The 26,608-nt window shown below is 44.9% G+C and overlaps 1 protein-coding gene across 1 annotated transcript; it reads right to left on the bottom strand.

Annotated features, from left to right (window-relative positions):
* Positions 1-11,105: 11,105 nt before the first annotated feature.
* On the bottom strand, positions 11,106-22,068 carry LOC149351558 (metabotropic glutamate receptor-like). Its single transcript, XM_089580904.1, has 3 exons — positions 21,910-22,068; positions 14,192-15,503; positions 11,106-11,557 (listed from the first exon to the last, which is right to left on the bottom strand). Exons 2-3 carry the CDS (start codon positions 15,483-15,485, stop codon positions 11,229-11,231), a joined length of 1,623 nt encoding a protein of 540 aa, XP_089437030.1. The 5' UTR covers positions 15,486-15,503; positions 21,910-22,068; the 3' UTR covers positions 11,106-11,228.
* Positions 22,069-26,608: the final 4,540 nt, after the last annotated feature.

Genomic DNA, 26,608 nt, shown 5'->3' with positions numbered 1-26,608 from the left:
AATTATATCATACTATTTCCGGAGTGTTTCCTGCAAACCTTTACATAATATTCGCTATGGCCAAAATATCGCCTCAGGTAGGACTCATGAGGCTCTTTTAAGGCTCGCGAATAAAAATACACTTCTAGGGAAGTAAATAAAAACAGCCACTGAATTTAAGCTTAGGGCCAAGCTTTTACTATCAGCATATGTGCTTCTTGGATAAAAAACGCACTTCGAGCTTATGTACTGCAACTATCAGAAATTTACGGGATGCGAGTATGAGGTAAAATGTTGATTTTGACGCAGTCACATAATCCATTCGCCTGAAATGTGTCAAGGTTTGAGGGGGCGTGCGTCCACGCCACGCATCCGCTGGCAACCGCTGGAATTTCAGTCATAAAGCTTAGCTCACTTTCAAGGGCTGATGAAAATAAAAAAAATGGGGCGCCCATTCAACAAATGCCTCTCAAAATTCATTTTGCGGAAAATATTGGCTCAAATATGTACATACGTTCTAAATGAAAAACTTTCTTATGATGCATGCTTTCACTGCACGCTGCTATAGAAGAATGCAAATTCTTCGCCATCTGAAGCTTGAACAAAAACTAGTGTCCTGGAATTAGCAATCAACGTGAAAAATTACGTCACTCTTGTGTCGTAATACTACGTATTATGTTAACCTCACCAGCAAACCTTTGCAAAGTATATCTAAATGGCGCAATTATGGGCGCTCCCACGCGTTGTGTCTCACCGGATAGAGCGTTCGACTGCTGATCCCGAGGGCACAGATTCGGTCTGGGCCGCGGCGGCCGTGTTTCGATGGAGGCGAAAAGCAAAGCGCCTGAGAACTGTTCGACGGCAGTGCCCGTTATACAACCCCAGATGACCAAAATTATCCGAAGCCCTCCATTACGGCGTCCCTTATAGGCAGTGTGTCGCTTCGGGACGTTACACCCCATGAAACATAATTATGTCTCCTTAACTTCACTTTGTACTCTTCACCTTGAATTTATTTAGCTTAAACGTTTTTTTTGTGCCATTTGGTCACGCTGGATAGAAACTGTACAAAATTTGAAGGCGCATAAATTTAATCATTTCTGTAGTGAACTTTTCTTGCGTGGTCTGATAAAAAAAACACTGTGCGTCAAAGAAAGTGCATCGTTCTAATACCGTGTTCGTTACGGCGCGTACTGTGATATCTATTGCTGCTTTGCAACACCTTTGGCGTCTTTGGTGTTCACTTAGCCCAACAAAGGTATCTTAGCCACGAATATATTCCTGTGTCATTCGGTGGTTCTTCGGAGAATTCGTTCATTATTTGATTTCCCGAAACTACGGATAGCTCTTTCACACCAGACAAGTCAACTCCTCCATTTTCTAGTGTAGCATCGGAGTCTCATCTGCATTTTGAGAAGTGGCAACCCTACACCAAGAAAAACCTAAACCTAGTACCACATATACTCGATGAGTACTTCAAGAACTTGCTCTGATCATAGACGGAATTAACAGCTTAATTCGGTACGGTTTGACATCCAGTGCAGCAATCACGACTAAGAGATTCGATTTAGAAAAAAAAGGTACAGTATTGTGCAACTTCATTGTGAAGACTTTTAAAATTTTTCTCACCTCAACCGCTGGCTCGTTTACGGTGAAACTTCGCGCAGAGCTTAGGCATTGCGGTTGCTTTCGTCTTGCAATACGTTCGTCAATGATACTTGCCTGGTTCAGCCCCGCATGATGCATACCCGCAGTCGTCTGCGCCGAGATGGAGGAGCCAGAAGCCCCCAACGTCAGATTTTCGCAAAAAGGCGGTGGTGGCGTCATCTGTTGTTTGTACGAAAAACCACCACTACGCGAAAGGCGCTGCGACGAGCGTTGCATGGTGTGCGGGTACTTTGATGGCGCCACTGCCGCCCTTCGGCGGCAACCCGGCGCTGGCAGCTTTCAGTTCGTCATCTCGGCGCAACCGGGTCTGCATCGTGTCCGGTTGAGCCAGGTAAGTACCTTTCTAAAACTTACTACGAGACAACACCGAAGCTCTATGCGCAGTTTAACCGCAAATGATCCAGCGGTTGAAGCGGGAAGAAAGTTTTAAAGCCTTCACTATAAAGATGCAGAATGCTGTACAAATGGCACTTCATCGGAGGGTTCACAGGAGTGGAAATCGCTGCTTTAGGGCTCTTCAACTATTCAGAGTCCAGTAAGCGAGCGTAGTCCAATCACGGACGGTTGCACAGTATCAGGCAGGTGGTCCGTAAGTCCTATTTCATAAATGCTCAGTTTCTCATTTACACTGGCCCTTATTTATCAGTCACATTTACGCGATCAATACAGTTTACATGTATAATTAAAGAAATACTGATTTCGATTTTTCAAGGATTACTGCGAACTTGCATTATGCGTAAGGTTCAATGCAATGACCTGGACTACGCCTTTATCATTTCACTATGCCCTGCATTCGTACGGCCAAAAGAAGGTAAAAAAAAAAATAACTGAGCCATTGCCTCCAAAGGACCGTCTTGCGAACTCCTTCATCCGTGCTGAAATTAAGATGCATTGATAAGGCATAACAAGAATCTCATCAGAAATCGCGGCTCAAAGCATGATCTGTAGTTGTACCTACTCCTTCTAACAGAAAGAGGGCATAGAGTGTTGGTGCTTCCATTCTTTCCATTTTTTTCCTTCTGATAACCAGTACATGAACAGAGCCCACCACATCGTCCGCTCCAGCCAAGCTAATGCAGCGTATCCCACACAAGTCCACACTACGACCTTACAGCAGTCATTTTTTTCTGTGCACAGCACGCCACTGAAATGGCCTGCCCACCGAACTTGCCACCATAATCTACCCATTATCATTCAAGCGGCTCATCGATAACAGTTCATCTTGATTTTTACAGTATTTGTTCGCCTTGTATTGCCAACTCCATCATGTAATGTCTCAACATGATACCCTTCAGGAATCAAATAAACAAATAAACAACAATTCACTCAAGGACATGAAACAGCTTAGGCTGTCCACAGAGCACTTACCTGTAATGTCCATGCTTGGTGGAGCATTGAATTGCTGTTCCGCTATGGCTGTTTCGTCATGAAAAACATTTAATTCTTTCGCTCGACACTGTCGCTGCTTGTCGTGGTGCTGTGGCAACGAATTATTTACGGCTAGAGGTATGTGATATACTTTAGCACATGCGATTTCAATTGCATATTTTAACTGATAAAATATGCGAGCGCTGCTTCGTTTCCCTTCATACTCATAACTTTAATTGTGTCGACACACGTGGCCAACACGACAGCTTTGACGAGCACAGAAAACACTTTTGGTGTTCCGTGAGTTTGTGTCTTTAATATTGAGCAGTAGATACAGTAAAACCAAGAAAGCCGAGGTTTCGCGTCGTTCCAAGCTGCTGACGTAGTATATGGCACATCTAAGCATTAAATCTACAGAAGCTTGCGGCCAGTTACAAAACTAACTGTCTGCGCTACTCCTGAAGTTAAAATGGCAACGTCGCTGCTCAGAATTTATAAAACGTTTCTATCCAGAATATTCTTAAACTTGCCAGGTGTTTCGACCTTCATATGATATTGGACAGAAGGGACAAGAGGGCGGCTACATGCTTGCCGGCATTAAACACTGGATGATATACATAGAAATCGCGGAAGTTCCAAGCAAATTATAATCAGTAAGAAATTTTTGTTGCCCCACGGTAACATAACAATCGACAACAAATGAGTGAGCTTAAACCGTTTAAGGTTGTTGGGGAATTACTATTTTCAGTATAGCTTACAACACAGTCCGTAGTGCCTTCTTAGTAATCTCTGCCTGCGTTATATTTTTATAATTGGCCCTTTAGTTACATTACCAAGTTAAAGCCGAAATCCAGAGATCAAGGAGACGTAAGGTTTTCTCGAACGTCGCCAATGGTGTCACTTCAATTCGATGCCCTAAGTTGCTGGAATCAGCAGAGCAAAGAAAAAATTCAGGGGGCCCTTTGACTGTCTTAAGTGAGTAGAGGCGAAAGCGTTTTCCGCACCACTTCGACTGCCTCTCTGGCACTGGTGGCGTCACATGTAATTGAGTACTTATTACTAAGTGATGGCAAATCACCAATTAATGGTTAATTACTGATTAATGCCTGAATACTAATTAACTGCTAATTAATGACGCTTAAGCTTCGCCTTTAGGAGTGGAACGCGACAGCGTGTTGTAGCGCTGCCAGGGAGTCCACGGAACGCCACCACCCGTTCGGCGCGATGCGTTTCCCTTTGAACGCAACGCTTTTTGAGGAAAGGAAATGGCGCAGTAATTCTCTGTCATCTCGGTGGACACCTTAACCGCGCCGTAGAGGAAGAGAGGAAGTGGGAGTGAAAGAAGAAAGAGGGGCCGTGATGAAGAAAATGAAAATTGTATTTGAGGAAAGGAAATTAGCAGTAACGGTCTCACATATCTCGGTGGACACCCGTCAAAATTCAGGGGGGTAAGGGGGGTGGGGGGGGGGCACTTTTTCGACATAAAGTGCGGTCACTGATGTGTGGTTAAGATGTTAAGCTTCGCCTCTAAGTGGAACGCGACAGCGTCTTGCAACGCTGCCAGAGAGTCAATAGAACGCCATCGCCCATTCGGTTCTACGCCTCGCTCGTCGGTAAATTGGTTTTTGAGGAAAGGAAATGTATCTGGCTCTCATATTTCGGTGGACACCTAAACCTCGCCGGAAGGGAAGGGAGAACGATGGGAGTGAGCGAAGACACCGTAATCACTAGATGCGCCTTTGTTCATTCCAAACCATCGAGCTAGCATGGCGGAGTGGATAGCATGCTGGTCTCGCACTCCGAAGACCGGGGTTCGATTCCCGAGCTCGACCAATTTCCCTCTCGGTTTTATTTATCTATATTTATTTATTTATTTATTTATTACAATACCTTCAGGGCCCCAGTGGGGCGTTACAGAAGGGAGTGGTTAAAAAAAGTATAGACAATGCAGCAAAATGAAAACAAAAAGTAAATGCAAAATGTAATGTAATACAGCAAAGAAAGAAAAAAAACGTAAGCTTGAACAAAATACATATCAGATTAGGTAACAAAACAGCCTAGTCAAACACATAGTTTTCCGCGGCATTTTTAAATAAACAGGTGTCAGAAATATCGGCAACCAAGGTGGGCAGGTGGTTCCAATCGCTCGCCGTCTTGGGTATAAATGAGTTGAAGTATGGATTGCTTCGGCAGTATGGAATGCGTACCTTGTGGCGATGATCCGTGCGAGGTGATATGAATGATGGTTCAGATAAAAGATCCCGTTTTAGCTGATGATTGTGGTAGTAAATCTTGTGAAAAGTTAGCATTCGCGCGAGTTTTCTACGAAGGGAAAGGCTAGGAAGGTTCAAAGTATTTTTCATTGCAGTTACACTAGCAGTGCGGGAAAAGTTAGACAAAATAAATCTGGCGCTACGATTCTGTACTGACTCTAACTGATTAGTAAGAGTTTCATGTCCCGGGTCCCACACAGAGCACGCATATTCTAATTTAGATCTAACTAAGGTTTTATAAAGTAGCAGTTTTAAAGAAGATGGAGCCATGGAAAAATTACGACGCAAGTAGCCAAGCATGCGGTTAGCATTGTTAACAACATAATCAACATGTGCCTGCCATGAAAGGTTAGAAGTTATATGAACCCCTAAATATTTATATGCGGTAACTTGCTCAAGGAGAGTACCTGAAATATTGTAGGGAATAAGACTTTCGTTAGCAGATCGGTGTGAAATACGCATGACCTTACACTTGTTAGTATTCAGTCTCATGAGCCAACTATTACACCAATTAGATACCTTATTTAGGTCCCTTTGAAGTATGGATGAGTCTGAAGCGGATTTGATTACTCGATAAATAACGCAATCATCTGCGAAAAGCCTAATTGTGGAGTTAATAGAAATTGGCAGGTCGTTAATGTATATTAGAAACAATAGCGGCCCGAGTACGGAACCTTGAGGCACGCCGGAGGTAACAGAGCATGGTGAGGAAACAGCGTTATTTGCAGTGACGAATTGAGTTCTGTTACGCAAAAAACTTTCGATCCATGAAAGAATGTTTGGGTCGATGTTCAGTTTACCGAGCTTAAAACAAAGTAGTTGGTGATTAACAAGATTAAATGCTTTCTGAAAATCTAAAAATACGCAGTCAATGAAAAGTCCCTTGTCTAATGCGTCAAATAAATCATGGGTGAAGGAAATGAGTTGCGTTTCACAAGAAAATGATTGACGAAAGCCATGCTGATGAGGGAAAAAGAACGAATGTTTTTCTAGAAATTTAACCAGATTAGAAAAAATGACATGTTCAAAGAGTTTACACGGGACACTTGTTAATGATATGGGTCTGTAATTAAGGGCACAATGAGCATCACTAGACTTAAATATTGGTACCACCTTACCCACCTTCCAGTCCCCGGGCAGCTGTCCTGAATTCAAAGATTGCGAAAACAGTGAACACAAGTAAATGGAAGAATAAACACTTGTATTCTTTAAAAATTTAGAATTTATGTCGTCGATTCCCGAAGATGAAGAAATTTTGAGATTATTAATTAGACTTTCTATACCAATACTGTCAAACACAATTGGGTCCATTAGTGGATTCTGCACAGACTGAAAAGAGGGCAGAGAAACAGATGATTGCTGTAAAAAAGCATTAGAGAAGGCGTCATTGAGCACTTGAGGGCACTCTGATGAAGGAATGGCTGCGCCGCTGCTATCGTTTAGAGCTATTGCTTTATGCTTAGGACCAGAAATGATGTTCCAAAATTTTTTGGTATTATCAACCAACAAAGACGGAAGCGTACTCTGGAAAAAAACCTGCTTGGCGTTTTTTAAGGCTTTTCGATAATCAGATGTTATGGCACGATACAAATCCCAGTGGTCAGAGCAACCGGTGGTTTTCGCCCTGCGGTAAACTCGTTTTTTTTTTACTTAAAAGGCGTTTTAATGCGGTAGTGAACCACGGGGAACGTTGCTTGCCTGATATGACGCGTAAAGGTATGTATTTTTGGACGAGAAAATCAACCTTTTCTTTAAAAAGATGCCAGTTCGTTTCCACAGAACGGTTATAAAAGTTTGGCATGCACTCACCCAAGAAGATTTCGAGTTCTGCGTTAATCGACGGAAAATTTGCCTTTGAATAATCTCTGATATATTTGGGATTGGGTCGCACACGTGTGATAGTGTCTTTAAGCTCAAACTGGATGAAGGAGTGGTCACTGAGGCCTGGTAGAATTGCCAATGAATGAACTAGTTCAGGAAGCGTAGTTAGAACAAGATCAAGAATATTCGCGCTAGTAGTGGTGGTACGGGTTGGCTGGGTAATAAGCTGGGAGAAATTGAAGTCATTGCACAGATTTGTGAAGCCAATCGTGTCAGGCGACGAATCTAGAGTGGAAGGAAACGCGCCAGACCAATTTATTTTTGGCATGTTGAAATCCCCAAGTAGAAAGATTGGCGAAGAAGGAAACCTAACTAAAATTCGATTGAGCACATCATGAAGTTCACTACAAAAAGATGATGGAGCATTTGGAGGGCGATAGCATGCGCAGAAGATTACGTCTCGATGATTAATGCGTATAGAGGCGCATACAAATTCTAGTGAAGAAACAAGTGACACGTGTGAAGAATGCAGATGATCAGCGACCGCTATCAGAACACCGCCTCCTATTCTGTCTCCACGGTCACATCGATAAGTAATGAAATCCTTTTCGCAGTTTAGTATTTCATCATTCGAAATCTTTGAATTCAGCCAGGTTTCGGTCAGTACCAAAATGTCTGCATCGCACGTGTCGATGAGAGTACACAGTTCATCACGTTTGTTAAGAACACTACGAATATTAGAGAACAAAACGCATATGTCATTTGGAAGGTCATGACCACGAGCAGGTAGCTACGCGGTAGAAAGATCGGCTGGCAAGGCATTACTATCAGGGCTGCGTGGGGTTGCTTCGTTATTGATATGATATTCACAGATGCTATCTGATGCCGAAATGTAGATGTAACACTTATTCTTTATGAACAATTTGTTCTGACGAATAGCGTACTTCTCTCCACTTGCCTGTCCAAAGTCGAAAAGTTTTTTACGTGCGTTGCGAGTTGACAAGCAGAAATCTTCCGTAACCTTTGCCCCAGCATTTTTCATTTTGGTTCGGTCAGTAAACACAGCTTCTCGGATCTTAAAATTCGTAAACTTGACTATGACAGGACGGCATTTCTCATACGAAAATTTACCCAGCCGATGCGCACGTGCTATAGCCTCGCTGGGTAGCTCAAGGTCCATTTCAGAAAGAAGCTTTTCACGCACGAGCTTTTCAGATTCATCCCATGATTCGTTTTGCGCGTCAGGGAGGCCGTGAAAAAGTAGATTATCGCGTCTTGACCTGTCTTCGAGGTCATCCAGTCGTTTATGAAACGCCGCTGATTCATTCTGTACAGCCTCAGACACTTCCCGGGTAATGTCAAAGGCGCTGGAGGCTTGCGAGGCAGCTACTTTTTCTTCGACGGCAACAAGCCTATCGTTCATACTGGCCATTTGACGCTCAAGCTTTGATTGGGTTTGCCGAACTTCATTGAGCTGGGAGAGTATTTCGCCATGGTTCTTATCAATTTTTTCGTTTAAAGATTTTAACAGAGTGACTACGTCATCATTGGACTGGCTAGCATCTTTTTTAGGGGGCCCTGGGTTCTGTTCAATATCACCACCTAAGAGCAATAATTTCAGCACATATACACATTCGCACACTATGCACATGAATACACTTGGGCATGGTACAAGCAGCAGGTTGACATTACTTGTGCGTTTACAGTGCAAAGAAGGACATGGACTGACCTGCACCAAGAAATAGAAGAACATTGGTCGTTGCTGCATTGCTGCTGCTGTTCCATGCCCACTGAAGGCGCTCGGTATGGCCTGGCTAGACAAGTTAGTTAGGCTAATTGGGTAATTAAGCAATTAACTAAGCTCAGTCCCACTTACTTGGAGCATCACTGCATGATCCCTTCAATTGGTTGCATGGTTACTAGCCAAAGTAAAATTGGTCCCGTTTGAAATTCGCGCACTGTGACGTCACGACCATTTCTACCAATTGAAAAGCGTGACATTTCTGTCGACAACTGCTGCTTACAACGATGAGACATTAAAGGCTTTCGCCTTAATATGCCTCATATGGAGCGGCCTAAAATTAACGGCAGCGCCCCCATCAAATAATTTTACTGCCAGACAAACATGATTATGCTCGGTAAAACTTCTCATCTTGAATATTCTCATGCGTGGCACGGAATTGCCAGCATTGTAAGAACTGATGGAGAGGTTCAGCTGACAAAATGCACAACTTAGCACTCAAATCACATCCCATAGCAGACACGCAAATATAGTGGAAGAAAGGAACACCGTTTCTTTCTAAATGAAGGAGTCAATGCTGAAGTGCTTTTACTGGTAAGTTTAAGTGAAAACGTTATGTTATTCGCCCAGTTCAGTCCTGAGCGAATCGCGCAGGACACCCAATCGGAATATTTACGCTTCAGCGGAAAGGTGTGGCTCAGGCAGCGTCGAACGTTCCTGCCAAAGCTACTACTGCTGTTACACTCCAAAACCCGAATGACCGGATTGGTCGCGCGCGCTTCTACCGCGGCATTGCTTGACCGTGACCGAGAGCTATACATAGGGGTTGGACTTTTTGGTTTAAATAAAAAAAATCCGATAAAGGTACATCGAATTCAGTTTTCGAAATTGGGGTTTCAGCGAAAAAGGTAAATATTCTTGGCATGGAAGGCATAGCTCCCTGGCTGTTCAGTACGAGTTACAGTCCGTCAAAGTGGAAAATTAATTGAATAGGGAAGCCAGGGGCCTGACGTAACGGTGGTATTGTTAAATAAGCAGCAAAGGTGTGCGATTTGAGGATTTCCGCCACTATCGTACTCGCCTCTACGGACTGGGAAGCACCACTTCTCGCCGCTTGCTAGCTAAGCACTGTTTTTTCCACCATCATCACCAGCTTAAAGCAGATAATTGCTTAAGCAGGTTCATTAGCTGCGTGTAGAACAGTGGCGCGAAACTATGCTTGGGCGTATCGAAAAAAGTATCGTGCTCTGGCTACCGCGAGGATTATCTGCAGTTCCATAATTGCCGCACATACGAAGACCACGTGTTGTCCCGCCTTCTCGCTCAACCCAGCTGGAGAAACCAACGATAACATGCCAGGCTAGTTATCAAAAGTTTCATCTGCATTTTGTCTGACGGCTGTCTCATTTGACTTGCTTTACTTTTTTAATGCCGAAAGCAATTCCTTCTACAAGCACGGCTCCAAGTACTTCCATCTGCGCGTCAGTTGCTGGTAAATAAACTGTTCATGCTGACAAAAACGCCGAGAAAGACTCTGAATCACTTCTTACCACACAGGACTGCTAAACTAAATCATCGAAAAGCGTCAGCTGTTCATTCCTAGAAAGGAATATTCGCCTATAAAAGCCGTAGCTTACGTTCTAAAATAAACACCGAAAAAGGTCCTCCAAATTCCGCCGTCCGCCGAGGAAGAAATGGACTTGGGCAGGGCACGTAATGCGAAGGCAGCATAACCGCTGGTCCTTGAGGGTAACGCAGTGGATTCCAAGAGAAGGGAAGCGCAGCAGGGGGCGGCAGAAAGTTAGGGGGGCGGATGAGATTATGAAGGTTGCGGAGACACGGTGGCCGCAACTGGCAAAGAACAGTGTTCAGTTAACCCTTTCCTTGGGACAGGGTTAATTGGTTGGACAGGATGGGACAGAGACATGGGAAAGGTTTTTGCCCTTCAGTGGGCGTAGTCAGGCTGATGATGATGAGGACGAATTTAAAAAAAAATAGGAACATAAAACTGCAACCCCTAGATATACAACATGGCTGCAGTGTCAGACACAGGCCCGTCTCAGAACGGCGAGGAAGCGCATTCTCTATCGAGACGCCCCACAGATTTTATGATGCACTAAAGAGTTCAACTCGTTAACAATGCAGTTTTTAACTAGCTTAGTGTCACCTTGCAAAACCACATCTATATGCTGCTCACTGTCAAGGAGCAGTTTCTGGCTTGTGAAAATTGTAGGCACCATAAAACGAAAACAAAATGAAGGAAAAAGTTTGCGCCGCTTTATTAGCACTGCCAGGATGGCGTCCCAGGATCACCCCGCCGGTAGAAACCAATCAGAAAATGCACCTTGCTTTCCTCTTCGTCGTGACTGGCCGGGCGGTTAGTTGTCGGAGCAGGTGTATTCGTCGATCACCGTCCTGATGGGCCCGCACGCGGTGCACTGCCAGCAGCACTTGTTGCCCGGCGAGAGGAGTTTTATGTAGCCCACGGAACAATCGGAACTGCACACGGACACCGGTGCTTGCCCGGTTTCGTCGCTGCTGCTCCAAAGCACTTTCTCGGAGTCCAGGTGCAGCGTGTACGGCTCCCAGCGACCGACAGGAACATAGTCGTACTCGGAGCTGTTGCTCAGGCGCCGGTAGTTGTAGATACGATAAGGGACCAGGCCGTCGCCGAGCTGGTCGAAGTGAACAATGCTGCCAGCTATATCTATAAATAAATTATCAATGAATCATGTAGGCAGTCTGGCATTGAATCAATACATAAATTAATGAATCAATAAATCAATTTCATTGTTTAATATGAGTGCAATATTTAACGCTAAGTCAAGAGCTAGTGCAGACAGCGCCCTAAATGTGCAACTAGCTGAGTCTGCTTATTTTCAAATAAAATAGGTCCCCTTTCGAAGCAGTTACTAAGTTGTCTTCCATAACTGAGAAAGTTTTCAATCATTTCTAAATGCCGTATCATTACACGCGATTGCACAATCATCAAGCCTCATAAGCACCCTCCCCCGCCGTCCTGGCTACTCCCCTGACTTTGTAGCATCTTTCAGTGACTTATATTCTGTTATTCGCAAAGAAAACCTGTATGGGCATCATGTATCTAGAATGGCATGACTTTTGGTTTTTATGCATGGTCCATTTCTTTTTTTTTCCCCGAAGATACACTCAGATCGCTGCTTGATGATGGTATTAGTTGCATGGTAGAAAATCTGGGACGATAACTGCATTGAATTTGGTTTCATTTAACTAATAAAGCCACAACCCCTGGTATTAGGCCGCAAGAAATGAGGCGAAAGAAAAACCTTTTCACTTCATCGAGCTACGAGCTATGCGTTACTGTCCCATTCATTTATTGGTTCAGGCATGCCTGATGTGTTTGTTCTTGGACGCATTCACGCATTTCTCGCGAGTGAGCTCTATCCTGTACTAAACATATTTAGTGCATTTTTCGAAAAACCTTGTCATTGTACCTGGGTTTGTATATTTCTCTTTTAACCAGCAGCTTAACATCCATGGTACAGAAAAAACAGTCAGGTGGGACTCTTGACAAAACAAGACAAAATAAACGAGGGTTGTGTACTTGCTGCCTATCGTTTTCCAGTGGCCCTTCTCACCAGCCCCCCCCTCCCTCCCACCATCCAAACCTTTTTTTTTCCTTTCCTGTCTTCGGGCACTCTCTGGCATCAAAAACGGTTTTTAACGCCTTTCTTTCCCACTCCTCTTCGCCTCATTTTTTTTTTAACATTTACCGTATTCGGTTTTGCTGTCTAAAGTGCGTCTTATCTCACATTTTTCAGGTTAACCCGACTTGCTATTTACCATGCCGCCTGTCGCAGTCCCCCATGCCTGAGCAACAGCTTTTTCGAGTTCGCATTTGCCACTTTGCCGCCCTCTCCACTCCACGCCCTAACCCCGACTACCGGTCCTGGCTCTTTAGAGTGAAAGCCCTATTTAACCTCTGCCAGTGACGAATTGCCCAGACGAAGAGAAGTCCTCTTGCGAAGCGTTGGCTAGAGGACTGAGGGTCCCCCTCCAATCTTGTTACTTTTATTTAAATGCGAAAGCACTACTAGCCCCATTAGGCGAAATTCCGTCGACGACCGGCGTTGTTGTTGTTGAGGCAGAGATGGCCCCAAAAGATGACGTCATCAGCCGTCTCCGAGCCAGGCGCACTCTTTGCGCCGATAGATGGTGCATGCATATAGCGTTACGTCACGGCACCAACTCGGCGTGCGGGCGATCCCATGCCGACTTCGACTCGTGGTGAGGTAGGCAGGTGAGGAGGAAAAGCAGCGTGCTTAGTGACGTCATCTGATGGATCCCCCTGAGTCGGATCCAAGATGGGATCGCCCACGCGCAAGGCACTCTCTCGCCGCGGCCTCTAATCTATGGAGCGCGTCTACCCAGACGCGACGCCATCTGCTCCTCCTGTAGCCCGCTTGGCCTAGACTAGAGTAGCTATGTGCAGCTCGAGGTTCCGAACATGTGTCGGTCTTCGTGTACAACAAACCACGCGGACGAACCATCTCGCAGAAAGAGCGGCCGGGCAAAAACTAAACCTTTCGAATTCCCACACCTTGGCAGTCTGAAGTGCTTCTACCGAATTCAGGGCTTTTCAAGCCCATGCTGACTATATATAGTAAATTGCGTTCGCCGCATGCTTGGGCACCTTTGCAGAAATTTTTCTCGTTCGGCGAGTTCATTAAAACTTCTGTTTTACAAAACCCAAGACCGCTCGAAATTAAAATAAGCGGCACCTGTCTGGAGCCCTGACATCAAATCACTCATTTCCGAATTGTAAGCAGTCAAAAATTGAGCATCGATTCCTACTTTCTAACTAGTACCATCGCGCTAGTATATTAGCTGCCATGAAAACATTTTTATCCCTGCCGTTTCTTTTACAACTCAGATTAATTTATTATTATTTCTATTTCATAAAATTTATTAAACTCCTACCAGGAACGAAAAGTTAACACGACCATCGATTATCTCAGAAAGCATTGATCCTGGTCCCAAAGCTCAAACCCTGTCTTGTAACAAAAACATTTTTTCACGATGATTTCATACCCAGAGCTAGTGTCAGTTGGAATCGCCTTCCCCTTGTGCTATCCTGGTAAATGCTGCAATTCGTAATGTTGTTCTGAATTTTCTTACCTTGTGGCTGTTGCGCATTGTTAGCTGTTTGCGGCTTGTATATTATTTAGGCTGCACCGCACTCCCCTCTCTAATGCTCTTGGGCCCCGAGGATTAATTAATATTTTTCTTTTAAATAAATGAATGACGGATGGCAATAATCGCTTCGGCTTTATGTCTCAAGTCTAAAGTGAAAACAACTTGCCTCGAAAAGTAGTGTTCAAGAGGTAATTCATGTAGAAGCTCCCTCCGTCCAGCTGGCGCAGGGCCTCGCAGTAGCTTTCATTCTGCCCTCGGCAGAGCTGCTTCGAGGCCTCGTCTAGTGCGTGGGCGAATGCGTACACTGCGTCGACGACAAACTGGATCTTTGAACTTTGTCGATATCCACTGGACTCATCGAGACGCAGAGACTCCGCACATGATGTCGACGTGCTGTTCTCCTGGGCAGGGTCGCTGACGTTGCACTGAAACACGTCCTCCCAGTACTCCCTGAACCAAGGGTTGCGCTGGTTGGTGAGGACCGTAAGATTCTTCATGTATTCATCGAATTCGGGAATGACGTGGGAGTCAAGCTCAACAGTGATAGCTCCGTCGGCTTGTTCTTCCAGGCCTTCGACGATCTGAGTCTGCCTGCCCCATCCATCGCTGGCCAGCCACACCAGGTGCCCAGTGGCGTTAGCTCGCTTGGCAGCAGCCAGGAGACCCCGGGCATCCTCGCCTCGCGTGAATAGTGCGACCACGCGAGCATTCGGCCGTTGCAGCAGGCTGCGGATGATGCCATCGAAAGTGGCTTCAGTGGCCAGGCGCGGCACGGTTTCCAGCACAGCCACGCAGAAGTTTCCTGAACGGGCATCCCTCAAGAATGACGCCATACCAGAATCACCGTACAAACCCTCGGAAGTCACGAGGGAGACGTAATTCCACTTGAAGTGGTGGACGATATCTGCCATAACGTGCGCTTGCAGCGTGTCGGGGGGCACAATTCTCGCGAAATATTCGTAGCGCGTCTTGTCTCCCAGCGAGCTGGCCGTGGATGCTGGGCTGACCTGGGGCACCTCAAAGATCCCCAGAAGTTTGGCAACTTTCTGGGACACCTCACTGTAAGATCCGCCTACCACGCCCGTGATTTTCTGCTTGTTCTCATCGAGGTTGGGCACAGATCCGTCGGCGCACTTTAAGCTTCTCGTGTCCGCAGGCGGCTGAACGAAGTGTAGTGCTTCTCTTACTGCATGCTCACTGCTCGAGCATGAGTCCAGAATGGTTGCCCCGAGCGAGATCCCGTTTAGCAATGAAGGGTCCTGATTAATTCGATCGAGGGAAAACAACATGGCTTCCAGTCGCTGAATTCCGCGCTCTCCGTTTATGGGCCCGCAGCCGCTGTGGCCAGTCCTATGGTGGACGGGGAAAAGGCCTCCAAGCATGATGTCACCGGGAATGTCAATCCGTGCGGCTTGGCTCTCTAGCGCCACGAGCGCTAGGAGGATGAACTTGGAAGTCATGACTGGGATCACTTCATACTGCGAGAAGCAAGAAAAAATAACAAATTATAGGCAAATGAAGTGTGATCAGCTGTCCTCGAAGAAAGAACGGCGGAAAAAAAGTAGCGTTGCAGGAGCGCCTAGGGCATTTTGAAGGTTGTTGTTAATAGCGAGGTAGTTCTCTACCCACACGGACCGACATTTACAAACATTCCGGTACAAACGCACGTATGCAGCAGGATATTGGAACTTTAGTCTGTATAATTTAATTGCTGGCAACGCACAAGTATCTTTTTATTATTTATTCATTAATACCCCCATCCGCATGCACAGCTTTAGCAGGAGTGGTTAAAACGGTTCATCAAAGTAAATCCATTTTAAATATAACTATACGCAGCTTTACACGAACGCTTTCTGGTTTGGTTTTGTTTTTGTGGGGTTTAACGTCCCAAAGCGGCTAAGGCTATGAGAGACGCCGTAGTGAAGGGCTCCGGAAATTTCGACCACCTGGGGTTCTTTAACGTGCACTGACATCGCACAGTACACGGGCCTCTAGAATTTCTCCTCCAAAGAAATTCTAGCCGCCGCGGCCGGGATCGAACCCGCGTCTTTCGGGTCAGCAGCCGAGCACCATAGCCACTGAGCCACCGCGGCGGCTCAACGAACGCTTTCTTTAAGTGAGCAGGCAATAAGAAAAAAAAAATCAATAATTGCAATAACCAGTACTCTCAATAGCTTGGAAACATATTGATGTTATAATAAACAAAGAATGTACAACAGTAGCACGATAATGAATGCATTGCAAATAAGAAGACTCAGGTGACGCTGGGATTGTTAACTTTCTCTTCGCGGTTGTACTGAAAACGCTACTGTCTCTCATTTCCTCGCAATTGGCTAGCTAAACATGGCTCACGTGGGCCGGAAAAGCAGTTAGGACCAACGGGGCGGTCAGGATTTGTTAAGGATCGAATGATTCCGTGCAGGAGGGAAAAGGCTCTAAGAGTCGGCCACTGAGCAGAGTGTAGATTGAATGGGCATCTGTCAGTATTAAAGGGACTGCTATAGTTGGTGGCGCAGGCAGAAGCCCCTTTCTGTCTCATTTCGCTAGGTTTGCACCATGTCGTATATCAGTAGAATGCGCTGAAAGTGTTCAGCACAACAAAACACACTCCAAGCAAGATCGGTGTGCTTTGGAACGTGAAGTACATAACGAAATGTACCGAAAAAGGCAACGCAGGTACGGCGCATGGAAATTCTTGATCTTTTGCTTATTAATAGAAAATTGAAAATTTAAATATCTTCTTGAAATAAGGTTTTCTTGTCATATTTTACTAAGCTATCATCGTGTATTATTGAGCGAGGTGCACATTGAAGTAGGGCCAGAGGAGAGATGAAAAAGGCCGTAGTTGGGGTGTTGTGTGAAGCGCCCTTCTACTACACTGGGTGCCACTGACCCCACTGACGCTTCCATCTTCATCTTGAATGCAACTTGAGCTTTCCTCAGCCGTAATGGGCATACATCTCTTGATGCTGCACTTGGCATTCGTACTTTTACGTGAAATATATATGACCATCTTGCCCATATTATTACGATTTCTTAGGAATAAACGCAAAGGAATAAGGCGCCATGTCAGTAACACTATACACCAAATTGTACAAGGTGTACTGAGTAAGCGTTGTCTCTTGTGCTCTAATATTCTATTATGCGATGAAACTTAAGATGCTCCATTCAAATGGAAGTTAAGAATGTCTTATTTCACACAAAATATATTTATACCAGATATTTTAAATTATTTTATTCTAAAAGCCATGAAATATACTTCGGTGTAGTCGGTGCAGATGGATTGTGCGGCAAATGGACATTATTTACGGTGATCAACTGCAAATAGCAAACAGATGATTAACTAAAATTACCTAACTTAGGCATATTTCAGCAAGATTGTAGAGCGAAATTGAAGACCGTCAGCATCGAGGTCGAGCTCAGTTTTTAAAATACCGGAATCGGTGTTCTGGTTCGAGATAGTGAACTTGAAAAAGTGGGTTTTCGACAACGTGCTAGGGTGGCACATTGATCAAATGGTGCCACTTCTATATTTAAGGCACAAAATAGTCACGAAGTTCATGTGTTTTATGGCGCAGAAGACGGTGACCTTGTATCTGTGATGACACCACGGGCAGCGATGCCTTTTCATAAATGTGCAACGCGGGAAAGCGAACTTCAGGAGTGTTCAAAGAGATCGCTTTCGCGTTCTATATTTTAAAAAACTTTGTGATTCGCAAATTGAAAAAATGAGCTCAAGTTTAGCAGAGTGAAAAGTTGGGCGAGTTGGAAGCTGTTTAGGATGAAAATGGCGTTAAAACGGCGCTCGTCTTGTTGTCTTCTTTCTGTGTCTCCGTTTTGTTTGCGCCCCCATTTTCATCATAGAGAGCTCAGTTTCAGTGTTGGCAGCCTTCAAGTTTGCAACATAATCTTGCACCTTGACACCAAAACAAATGCATGACCAGAAATATTAGTTAATTATTCATCTGTTAATTGCTCCCTATGACGTGAAAAGGATTGCCAGTACAATTAACCTCTACAGACCGCATTATATTATCTTTCATCACTGTTTGAAGAAAACTCTCTGTTGAATTATTTAAAACTGCAAGTATAATCCACAGCACCCGTAACGCATTTCCGCTGCCGACAGACGACTTACTGCTGGGAAGCATGTGCGTCTAATCTAAAACGCACGCCGCTCTAATTATTCGTCAGCGAAAGAGCATTTTACGCATAATTACTTTTATACACTCCATTCACAGACACCTTAATTCTTCCCAAAGCTTCAGCCTTACGCTCTTGCACCATGCATCATGCACCAACTCGCCCCTCAGGCTATTCTTCTGAAGTACCTTTCTTGCGTTGAAAATGGATGCCTTTCGTGTTGTCAATAATGTCACTATTTATATTAACACTGTATTGCTACTTCTCTTGTTTGCTGTACTCCCAGGAACGCAAGGAACGCTAGCAATAAAAGCTTAATTCTTCCATTCACTTGAAAATGCAATGTTTTAAGTGTAAAACATAACTTGGTGCTGAAACCTGCAATTTCATACATCTTCCAAAAAAAAAAATGCCCAATAGCTTAACATTTCCGGCGGAAGAATTTTATTTCCAGAGACTTGTTTCCTAATTTTAGTACATAGACATATGTATGTATATATCTGGAGCTCCTTCTAGATGATAGAGAGATGGTAGGAAGATCTTACTCCTGATAACACAAAACAAAGTACACAAGTGTTGAGGGAGAGCCTGATTCCGCTAGCCGACGTTTCGACAGGACAAGTCCTTTTGTCCAAACGTTTGCTAACGCCCGCTAGCCAAATTCAGGCTCCTTTCAACCCTTGTCCACAATTCGTTTTTGTTATCTTTTTTCAGTAGAATATTCATTAATATTCTATATCTTTTGAGGCTCTGATTGCGCCTTTGGTCTCTCGCACGACCGTCTGGGGAACTTGAGAGCAGGAACCATGCGCGGCAAGAATTGCGTAGTACTGCATCCGAGAACACCGGTGTCCTCTGTCACGGCCGTGCCTCCGTTATTGGCTCGCTGCCTGCTGGTATTTGATGACAAGGCGGGAGTGCACGCGTCGCGAGCAACACCCAAGCAGCAAGATGTAAAGCTATACTTTGGGTGCCGCAGAGGCAGATAGTGCACGTCAGAGTTCAAAACTATAGTCGAGATCACACTGAGGCAGTCGCAAGATTATGTCGACTTAGGGCACAGTGGTGTCTCGTTACGCTCGTCGCCACGGGGTGCGAGAGGGGTCGGTGGAAATGCGCATGGCGTGAACATTACCGAGCTCAGGCTGCTGAGGTCGATTTTTGGGACCACTGAGGGAATAAATCACCTGCTTCGAGTCTTGAAACGGTGCAGAAAGCTCCGGGCAGCGAGGCATAGTGTCCGCCGCTCGTTTATGCTTTGAGTGCAGTGAGTGACGAGCCATGCTTGTTATTTTTTGTTTTGTTGGCGTTTTCTGAGCTTAGTAATGTCCCATGATATAGAAAAGAAGAGGTTTGAGGAAATACAGTCGAACCCGGATATTTCGAACTCCAAAGGGATAGCGAAATAGTTAGATATACATATGGGTGCTGTAAATATATGTGCTTCACTTTCGGAATAAACAGTTGGAAGTTCTCAGCTGTCCTTCGTCTCCTCGTCTTTTTGTACGTGTACTTGTAGTGCCTGTCTTCTTCGAAAACGCAAAACCAACTAGCCCAGAAACATACCTCACTGAAGTTCGCTCTATCAATTATTCGATATATAAAAAATGAAAATAGATAAGCTTATCTGTAAACCAGAAGGATGAATACATTGTACCCACGCTAGTGATGTCCTTCTTGCATCGACGGGCCGTCCGTTGGCATCCTGACAGAGCCCCCCTCGCTAGTCGTCGCTATAGGCCTAGCGTGCTTCGCATCGAAGCTGCAGCGGACAGGGCTTTGGAACTAGCCACTACCTATCACAATATGTCTAATCCTGTTACCAGTACACTATGAATAGACTAATCTTATTGAAATTATGCTATAGTTGTTTTCCGCTACGCCTTCGGCAGAGAAGCCAGAGCCACCGCTCGGCTATGCTTAGTTATGTTGGCTTCACCGCATGACAGAGATGTGGCCTAGAAAATGAGTACAAGAGGCCGAAGGCCACCTTCACACGGACATCACAGGTTCACCTCGTCATACGGTTTCACAGCCCCAGCGCTGCCAGCATGCGGCCAACCGACCCGTATGCGCGTGCGAAAAGTGATCGAAGAGCGCCTTTAGGAGAAACTCCACTTGCAGGAGCGCAGCGCGCCGTTGGACATATCGAACGACCGGTGAAATCGGAGTTCGTTATACAGCGCGACTTTCCTACACTTTTACAGAGGATTTTCCAGGGGATAAACTGTGTGTGCGATGTAGCCATTAATTCGGAATATCCGGGTTCGATATATCCGGGCTCGACTGTAGTTGGCGGGGATAGAATTTGGCAGGGACCAAAGAATGTGTGCGTCGCATCTATAGAGACACTGATGCTTCTTTTACTCTTTTTACTTTGCTTTTTATGGGTAAATGAAAACCAAAAAGTAAGTTAATAATTGCATAATCAATTGTTGAAAGCAATTGTAATGTTGTGTCATCACCTTTTGCTACCAGCAGTTATTAATGTAATTTAATGACGTTCACACAATTTTCATACAGCAATTAGTAATGTACTGTAATTCCTTTCCAAAAGTAAATTTGCCAATATGTAAATTAGTATCCATACAGAAAGGCACGTGTAACGCTAGGACCAATCGTTGGACCGTGACGACGGCAACCGACGGCAACGCGGCACATATAGGGGGCCAGCCGCTGTCGTAAATTCCGCGCTGTTAAAGCAAAAGAAAAGCATTCCAGTGGTGTCGAAGAAAGAAGTTCATTCTTCTGTCACCGTTGCTTCATTTTGAGAGCTAATAAATCGGCACTGCAAAAAGCAGTCGGGCAATAAAATAAAGAATGATTAAATTATTGTGATTAGCCGCGTAGACCTAAGTGCACCTGGGAACTCAGGTGTACTTAGATACCTAGCGGCATATCAATACGTAGGAAGTTAACACTCTTGATATATGGGTAGGAACAGCGCCACAGCAAGCATTACAACTTCGCGAAACAGCCATGAGCACGAGCATTCAGTAATTGCGAGTTCACTGAATTGACGTGGCCGCCGACATATATGGAAGACCGAAATTCTCCGCATGACCGCGACCTGTCAAAATCTTTTCCCTGCTTTAAAGGCATGCAAGATAATGAATCTACTGAAAAACATTATAAAAGAAGTCTAAAGCACTGTCTGCCTCTTTTTGTTTCTAAAACTGCTCGTCATTTTCATCCTCCTCGAGAGCCCCATGCTTTCGGGAAAAGCCTGCATCGTCTGCTGGAATTTACTCTTGGTATTTATAAAAAGTAACAAACTATGGTTTCCTCTCGCGGGTAGCACTCCATATAACGTCTAGAGATAATATCCGGTTTTAAAGCTTCTGTGCTCAGTGTATTCATTCCAAAGCGATGAAAAGTCATGCACTCCGCCCTACCATACACACGCTCTGCTGCTGCTTCCCTCTATGTAGAAACGTAACTCAGCTCCCTGTGTCATGTCCGCACATTCGCCAGACACTTTCTGCTACCTCTTCTTTGCTTTTGAAGGAGATAAGTAATATTAAGCCATTGGAAGCAATTATGGTATTGATTAATGAGTAACATAAAGTGTGCAAGGTTATGAGCACGCGTCGCTACTGCTAATATTTGAGAGCTAACTGGAAGTTAATCAAGCATCTAACAAGACACGCGTTCTGTTGAGTCAGCGCCAAATGAAAGCTGCAGTGTTGTACGAAATACCGAAAAGCAACAGGCTATACACGTCAATGCGGCACCTCTTACCGTTAAATGCTGCGGCAATGGACCCTCTTGTTCAACCGTGTCAGCGACAGGGAAAATAAGGCAGCTCCTTGGGCGCTGCCTCAGCTTACCAGTGTGTCTCAGAATCGCCCAGCGAGCTTATTCTAGACGCCTCCAAGCCTGGCAGACATGTTTCAGCAACATCGCTATCTACTAGATACATGTTCCCCCACGTGCGCTATCGCATGCAGCCACCCGACTTACATCGAAAAAAGTAAGAACCTCCAGGAGTCTCTACGGGCAACATGAAACCGGACGGTGCAATATGGAAGGAGGGCGCGAGCCTCAAGGCCTTCTTATCGTACAGCGACGCTTGGACGGAACCTAGCCATAGCAGACTGGGGCTTTTTATCTTTTTTTTATTACTGAAAATTGCGCACGCTGGTTTTTCCACGCGCTGATAGCATTCATTTAGTTGCATTTTCATCAGTCGGAGTGAATGTATTCTACCATAGCAGCACAACTGCTGCTGCACTCTACCAGGAGTGAATCTGTTTAAGGAGTGGAAATATCCCTACGAACAAATCGGCGGATAAAAAACGTTCAATTCTACAATGGTATCGACCTGCTTCGCAGTATATCCTGAAGGTCTGAAGTTATATTTTCAGTCTCTAAAATATTGAAAAAGCAAGAAAATATAAATAGTACAATACTTCCAAAAGTCTGCAAAGTCGCCGTTCACTCCAGGATGTTGGGTTAGCTAGTTTAAACACGAGGACACCACCACTAAGGAATTACAGAAGAATTTTCCTTTCAGCGTTTCCGCTGGGTGCAAAAAGATTCTCCTACCTTAAAAACGAGTAATGGAAGCGCTGAAACGCACAACATACGAAGTACGCAGAAATCCTCATGCGTAAGAAAAAAAATCACTTCAGTACGGTCGAGTACAAGTAGGAAAATTTCTAGTCACCGAGTTTAACAGCCTAATTCAAACGAGCTTGCCGGTGACCCCACAGAAACACAAGTTTCATATGGCAAAGAACGCACGTTGGCAATGTATGTATACATAATATGTGTTGAGATATTTGGCCATATACTATGGTTCATATACTGGTGACCTATGTGCCGTTAATATGCCTCAGAAATTATTGCATTCCCGCGACGGGTTTGAAAAGCCTGTCGCAACCTGCCGTGGCGTGTCAGTGGCAATGTCTTTCGCTTTCTGAGCGCGAGTCCACGGTTTCGATTCCCGGTGTTATTGAAAACCACATTTCCGTCGAGACGAAGTGAAAGTAACGCTTTTATAACGAGATTGTAGCTCTCGTGAAAAAACTGCAGGTGGTCAGAGTTATACTTAACCCACTGCTACGGCGCGCTTCACGCCCCACGAAGAACTTCATGTGTTAACGACGTATTTTGTTTGATACAGGCTCTTGCTGTCGTTCAGTTTGCGTTGAGGAAACGGGCGCCCTCTTTGAAACAAGCAAGGAATCTCCGAGCACCTTCGTGCGTTCCACTTTCTCCAGGTGCCTCTCTGTGTCCACAGAAGTGGACGGGCAAGCAAACTGAGGAAAAAAAAATAAAAATAAATGAGACTGTACCGTATTTCTTCGGCTATAACGAGCATGTTAGTTCTTTCTTCCGTGGCACTTCAGATGGAGCGGTGCTTAGCTTTGCAGGCTAATTTTTAAAGTAAACGAGAACGCCCTTACACTTTTAGAAAAGAAAGAGTAAAGGAGCTTAGAAATCTAAAGCGCATTGCCTTATTGAATACCACGTTTTGAGCAAGCTGTTTAATTTTATTGAGAGCTATCGCTGTCTGCAGCGTGCACTTATATGTGTTGCTTTTCCTAGTGCTTTTATGTGCTTCTTGAGGTCCCAGTACATTAATAAACAGTGATCAGAAAGAGTAAAGGAGCTTAGAAATCTAAAGCGCATTGCCTTATTCAATACCACGTTTTGAGCAAGCTGTTTAATTTTATTGAGAGCTATCGCTGTCTGCAGCGTGCACTTATATGTGTTGCTTTTCCTAGTGCTTTTATGTGCTTCTTGAGGTCCCAGTACATTAATAAACAGTGATCACTTTCCGGACTTTCAGCATTCACAGTGCATCAGCATACGTTGCCTGCGAAACCTAAATTTACTGATCCACGAGTCAATTATTCGCTCTTAAGATGGACTGTGTGCAGTTCTTAGGCAAATGTGCACAAGTATCATCACTGAACACGCGCAGTATTGAAACTTAATTATGTCTAAGCGCAGAATTTTAGGTACCAAATGAAAGCGAACAAAGTAAAGTAGTAAGCAAATGATGCCTGCGATTTGCAGGAGGAAGAAGAAATGAGTACAGCGGCGCCTAAGACCACACCCCATCGGTCCCCTTGTTTCAAGTAAGAATTTAAAGTGGAATTGGAATTCGAACAAAATAATAAATCTAGTGGATTTTTCTATTCTTTCCCACAACCGCACAACATGAAAAAAACGGCGCATCTTTCATCTCTTCCTCCTTGCGTTCAAGAGTAGCCTGACGTATCCCTTTGTTTTGTGAAATATTATTTGGGATTTAAATGTCTCTTAAATTCTTTTGTGTACTTGCTCATATGATCAAGTGCTTAATTTAAACAAAATACTCGTCAAGCCTTTGCCGCACAGCTTCAACTAACAAGCATGTTCTCACAGACGACACACTGGAAACAAAGGGCACCGATTTAGAAGAACAAATAGTTAGTCACGCCAAACTGCGCGGCGCAACTTTATTACCGGCACCACTGCAACTGTCATCTTTTTGCTGTTGGGAGAGCGAAAGGTAGGAGGAGGCTTTCCATGAACACATTCCTGCAGCTTGACTGTGCGCGAGGACTCGGTATGAAATTCCGGCCGCGGCTGTCGCATTTGGGGGGGGGGGGGGGGGGGGGGGCGAAATGCAGGACACTCCCATGTGATGTGCGAACCACGCGGTGTGGGGGAAGGGGGGGGGGGTCGAAATTTATCTGAAGTCCTCCATTGCGGCGCAGCTTTCTCTCTTCCTTCTTTCACGCCTTCCTTAATCCATTTTCTCAAGGCGTGGTTGAGGGTTTGAGGTGACCACAGCTAGCGAGGCAGTCATTCCGTCCTTTATAATAATTGTTTTGCAGCTTCAGAAGTCAAGTCCTAATGCCTATGTATGCCGTCACAAGTCCGCAGTGACGGAAATATTTTCTTTCAACGAGTAAGCGTCACTGGCCTTGTCAGCCGGGTCAGGTATATAAATAAGAAGAATGTGCAAGAAGCGTATTTAATGAACGTATACAGAGTATGAAGTTCTGTGTAAGCATGCCGGGCAGGAATTCTTGAATGCCATTAATGAACGTGTCTTATTTTGATATTTCTTATTCTCATGGCTTTATCCTGCCTATGGTTTCATTACTGTGCAGGCTTTACGTAACTGGTGGTCAGTTTTCTTTATGGTATTCTTCTAACCGGGCCAATGGCAGGCGGAAAGATGCATATCTTTATTAGATCTAAGGTGTGCACTTGCTGGCTTGTATCTGGCCAAGTGTGTCATTGGTGTTGTTCCGTTCTGTTTGGTGGCTCATTTTCGGCCAGTCATAGGTTAGTGTCGGCCGCCTAAATTGGGCCGAGCTCAACCGCCGGCCTAGGGCGTGCCTTGGCCAAATCGGCCAGGTACGGAAGGCCCATGTTGGGCAGAGGTTTTTTGTATTCGGTGAACACATCATCGTATCTTGAGAAAAATGATTACGATGGACTGACAGTCTTCTCCGCATGGCTCCTGGGCCCTGTTCGGGTGCTGGCCATTTGCGAGGATGCTAGTCAGAAAATATTCGGTGCCTTGTCACAAACCGAAACAAGCGTTTGTCCCTCTCACATTTATTGATACTGCCTCGAACGTCGGAGCTGGCGGCATGCGTTACAGGCTTTCCAAGCAGCTAGCCTTGAAGTCACAGGTGGTGAGGGCCAGTGACACACAGGAAACATGATGAATCATGCAGCAGATAACTGAAAATACAGTAATTATTTCTGTTCTCGCCACTCATTCTATTCCACAAAGGAAGAAAGTCCTTGTGCTTGCGCTTCAAATGTGTGAATGGCTTTCCGCACGACATCGGCACATACAAGTATCTCCTGAGATATTTCTGGTGTGACGACAAATTTTCGAGTTGTGTGGTGACAGGGCCAGCCGCCAAAATAACATGCTTTATAATCATCAGCGTCATCGTCATCAGACTAACTGTCCAGTGCAGGGCAATGAAAGCCCCACTGGCCTCCCATTAACACGGTCCTGTGCCAGCGGAGGCCACCTAACCCTCTGCAACCCCCTGGTTGCTACGCTTGCCTTCACTTGAAATCCAGTTCGTTACGCTGAGAAGCCCCCGGTTATCTTCTCTTCACCTCAGGCGCCTTGCATATGTTCATTGCTTCTTAATTTCAGCCAGGATATCCTAAACTCGCGTTTGTTCCCGTACCTATTATGTTCTCTTCCTGTCCCTAAACGTTGCCTTTATCACTTTCATGTCCATAGCTCTCTCCGCTGTCCTCAGTTTGCTTTCAAGCCTCTTTGCTAGCCTCCAAGTTTCTCTCCCAGAGGCGGGTGTTCACAAGATAGAACTGTTTATACTTTCCTCTTAAGGCATACTGCTAAGCTCCTATTTATCATCTCAGAGTACCTACCAAAAGCACTCCACCTCATTCTTATTCTTTTAGTAATTTCACGCTCTTGGTTCAAAGCCTCAGTCCCTACATG

The sequence above is a fragment of the Amblyomma mixtum genome, chromosome 3 (genome assembly GCF_055824585.1).
Source record: "Amblyomma mixtum isolate Tamu chromosome 3, ASM5582458v1, whole genome shotgun sequence".
Classification (NCBI taxonomy): Eukaryota; Metazoa; Arthropoda; class Arachnida; order Ixodida; family Ixodidae; genus Amblyomma; species Amblyomma mixtum.
This window is presented reverse-complemented; position numbering and strand designations above follow the sequence as displayed.

Coding starts and splice junctions, on each gene's coding strand:
- LOC149351558 (XM_089580904.1), bottom strand. CDS start 15,485: ATGACTTCCAAGTTCATCCTCCTAGCGCTCGTGGCGCTAGAGAGCCAA. Junction 11,558..14,191: donor CTTGAACACTACTTTTCGAG/GCAAGTTGTTTT, acceptor ATTTATTTATAG/ATATAGCTGGCAGCATTGTT.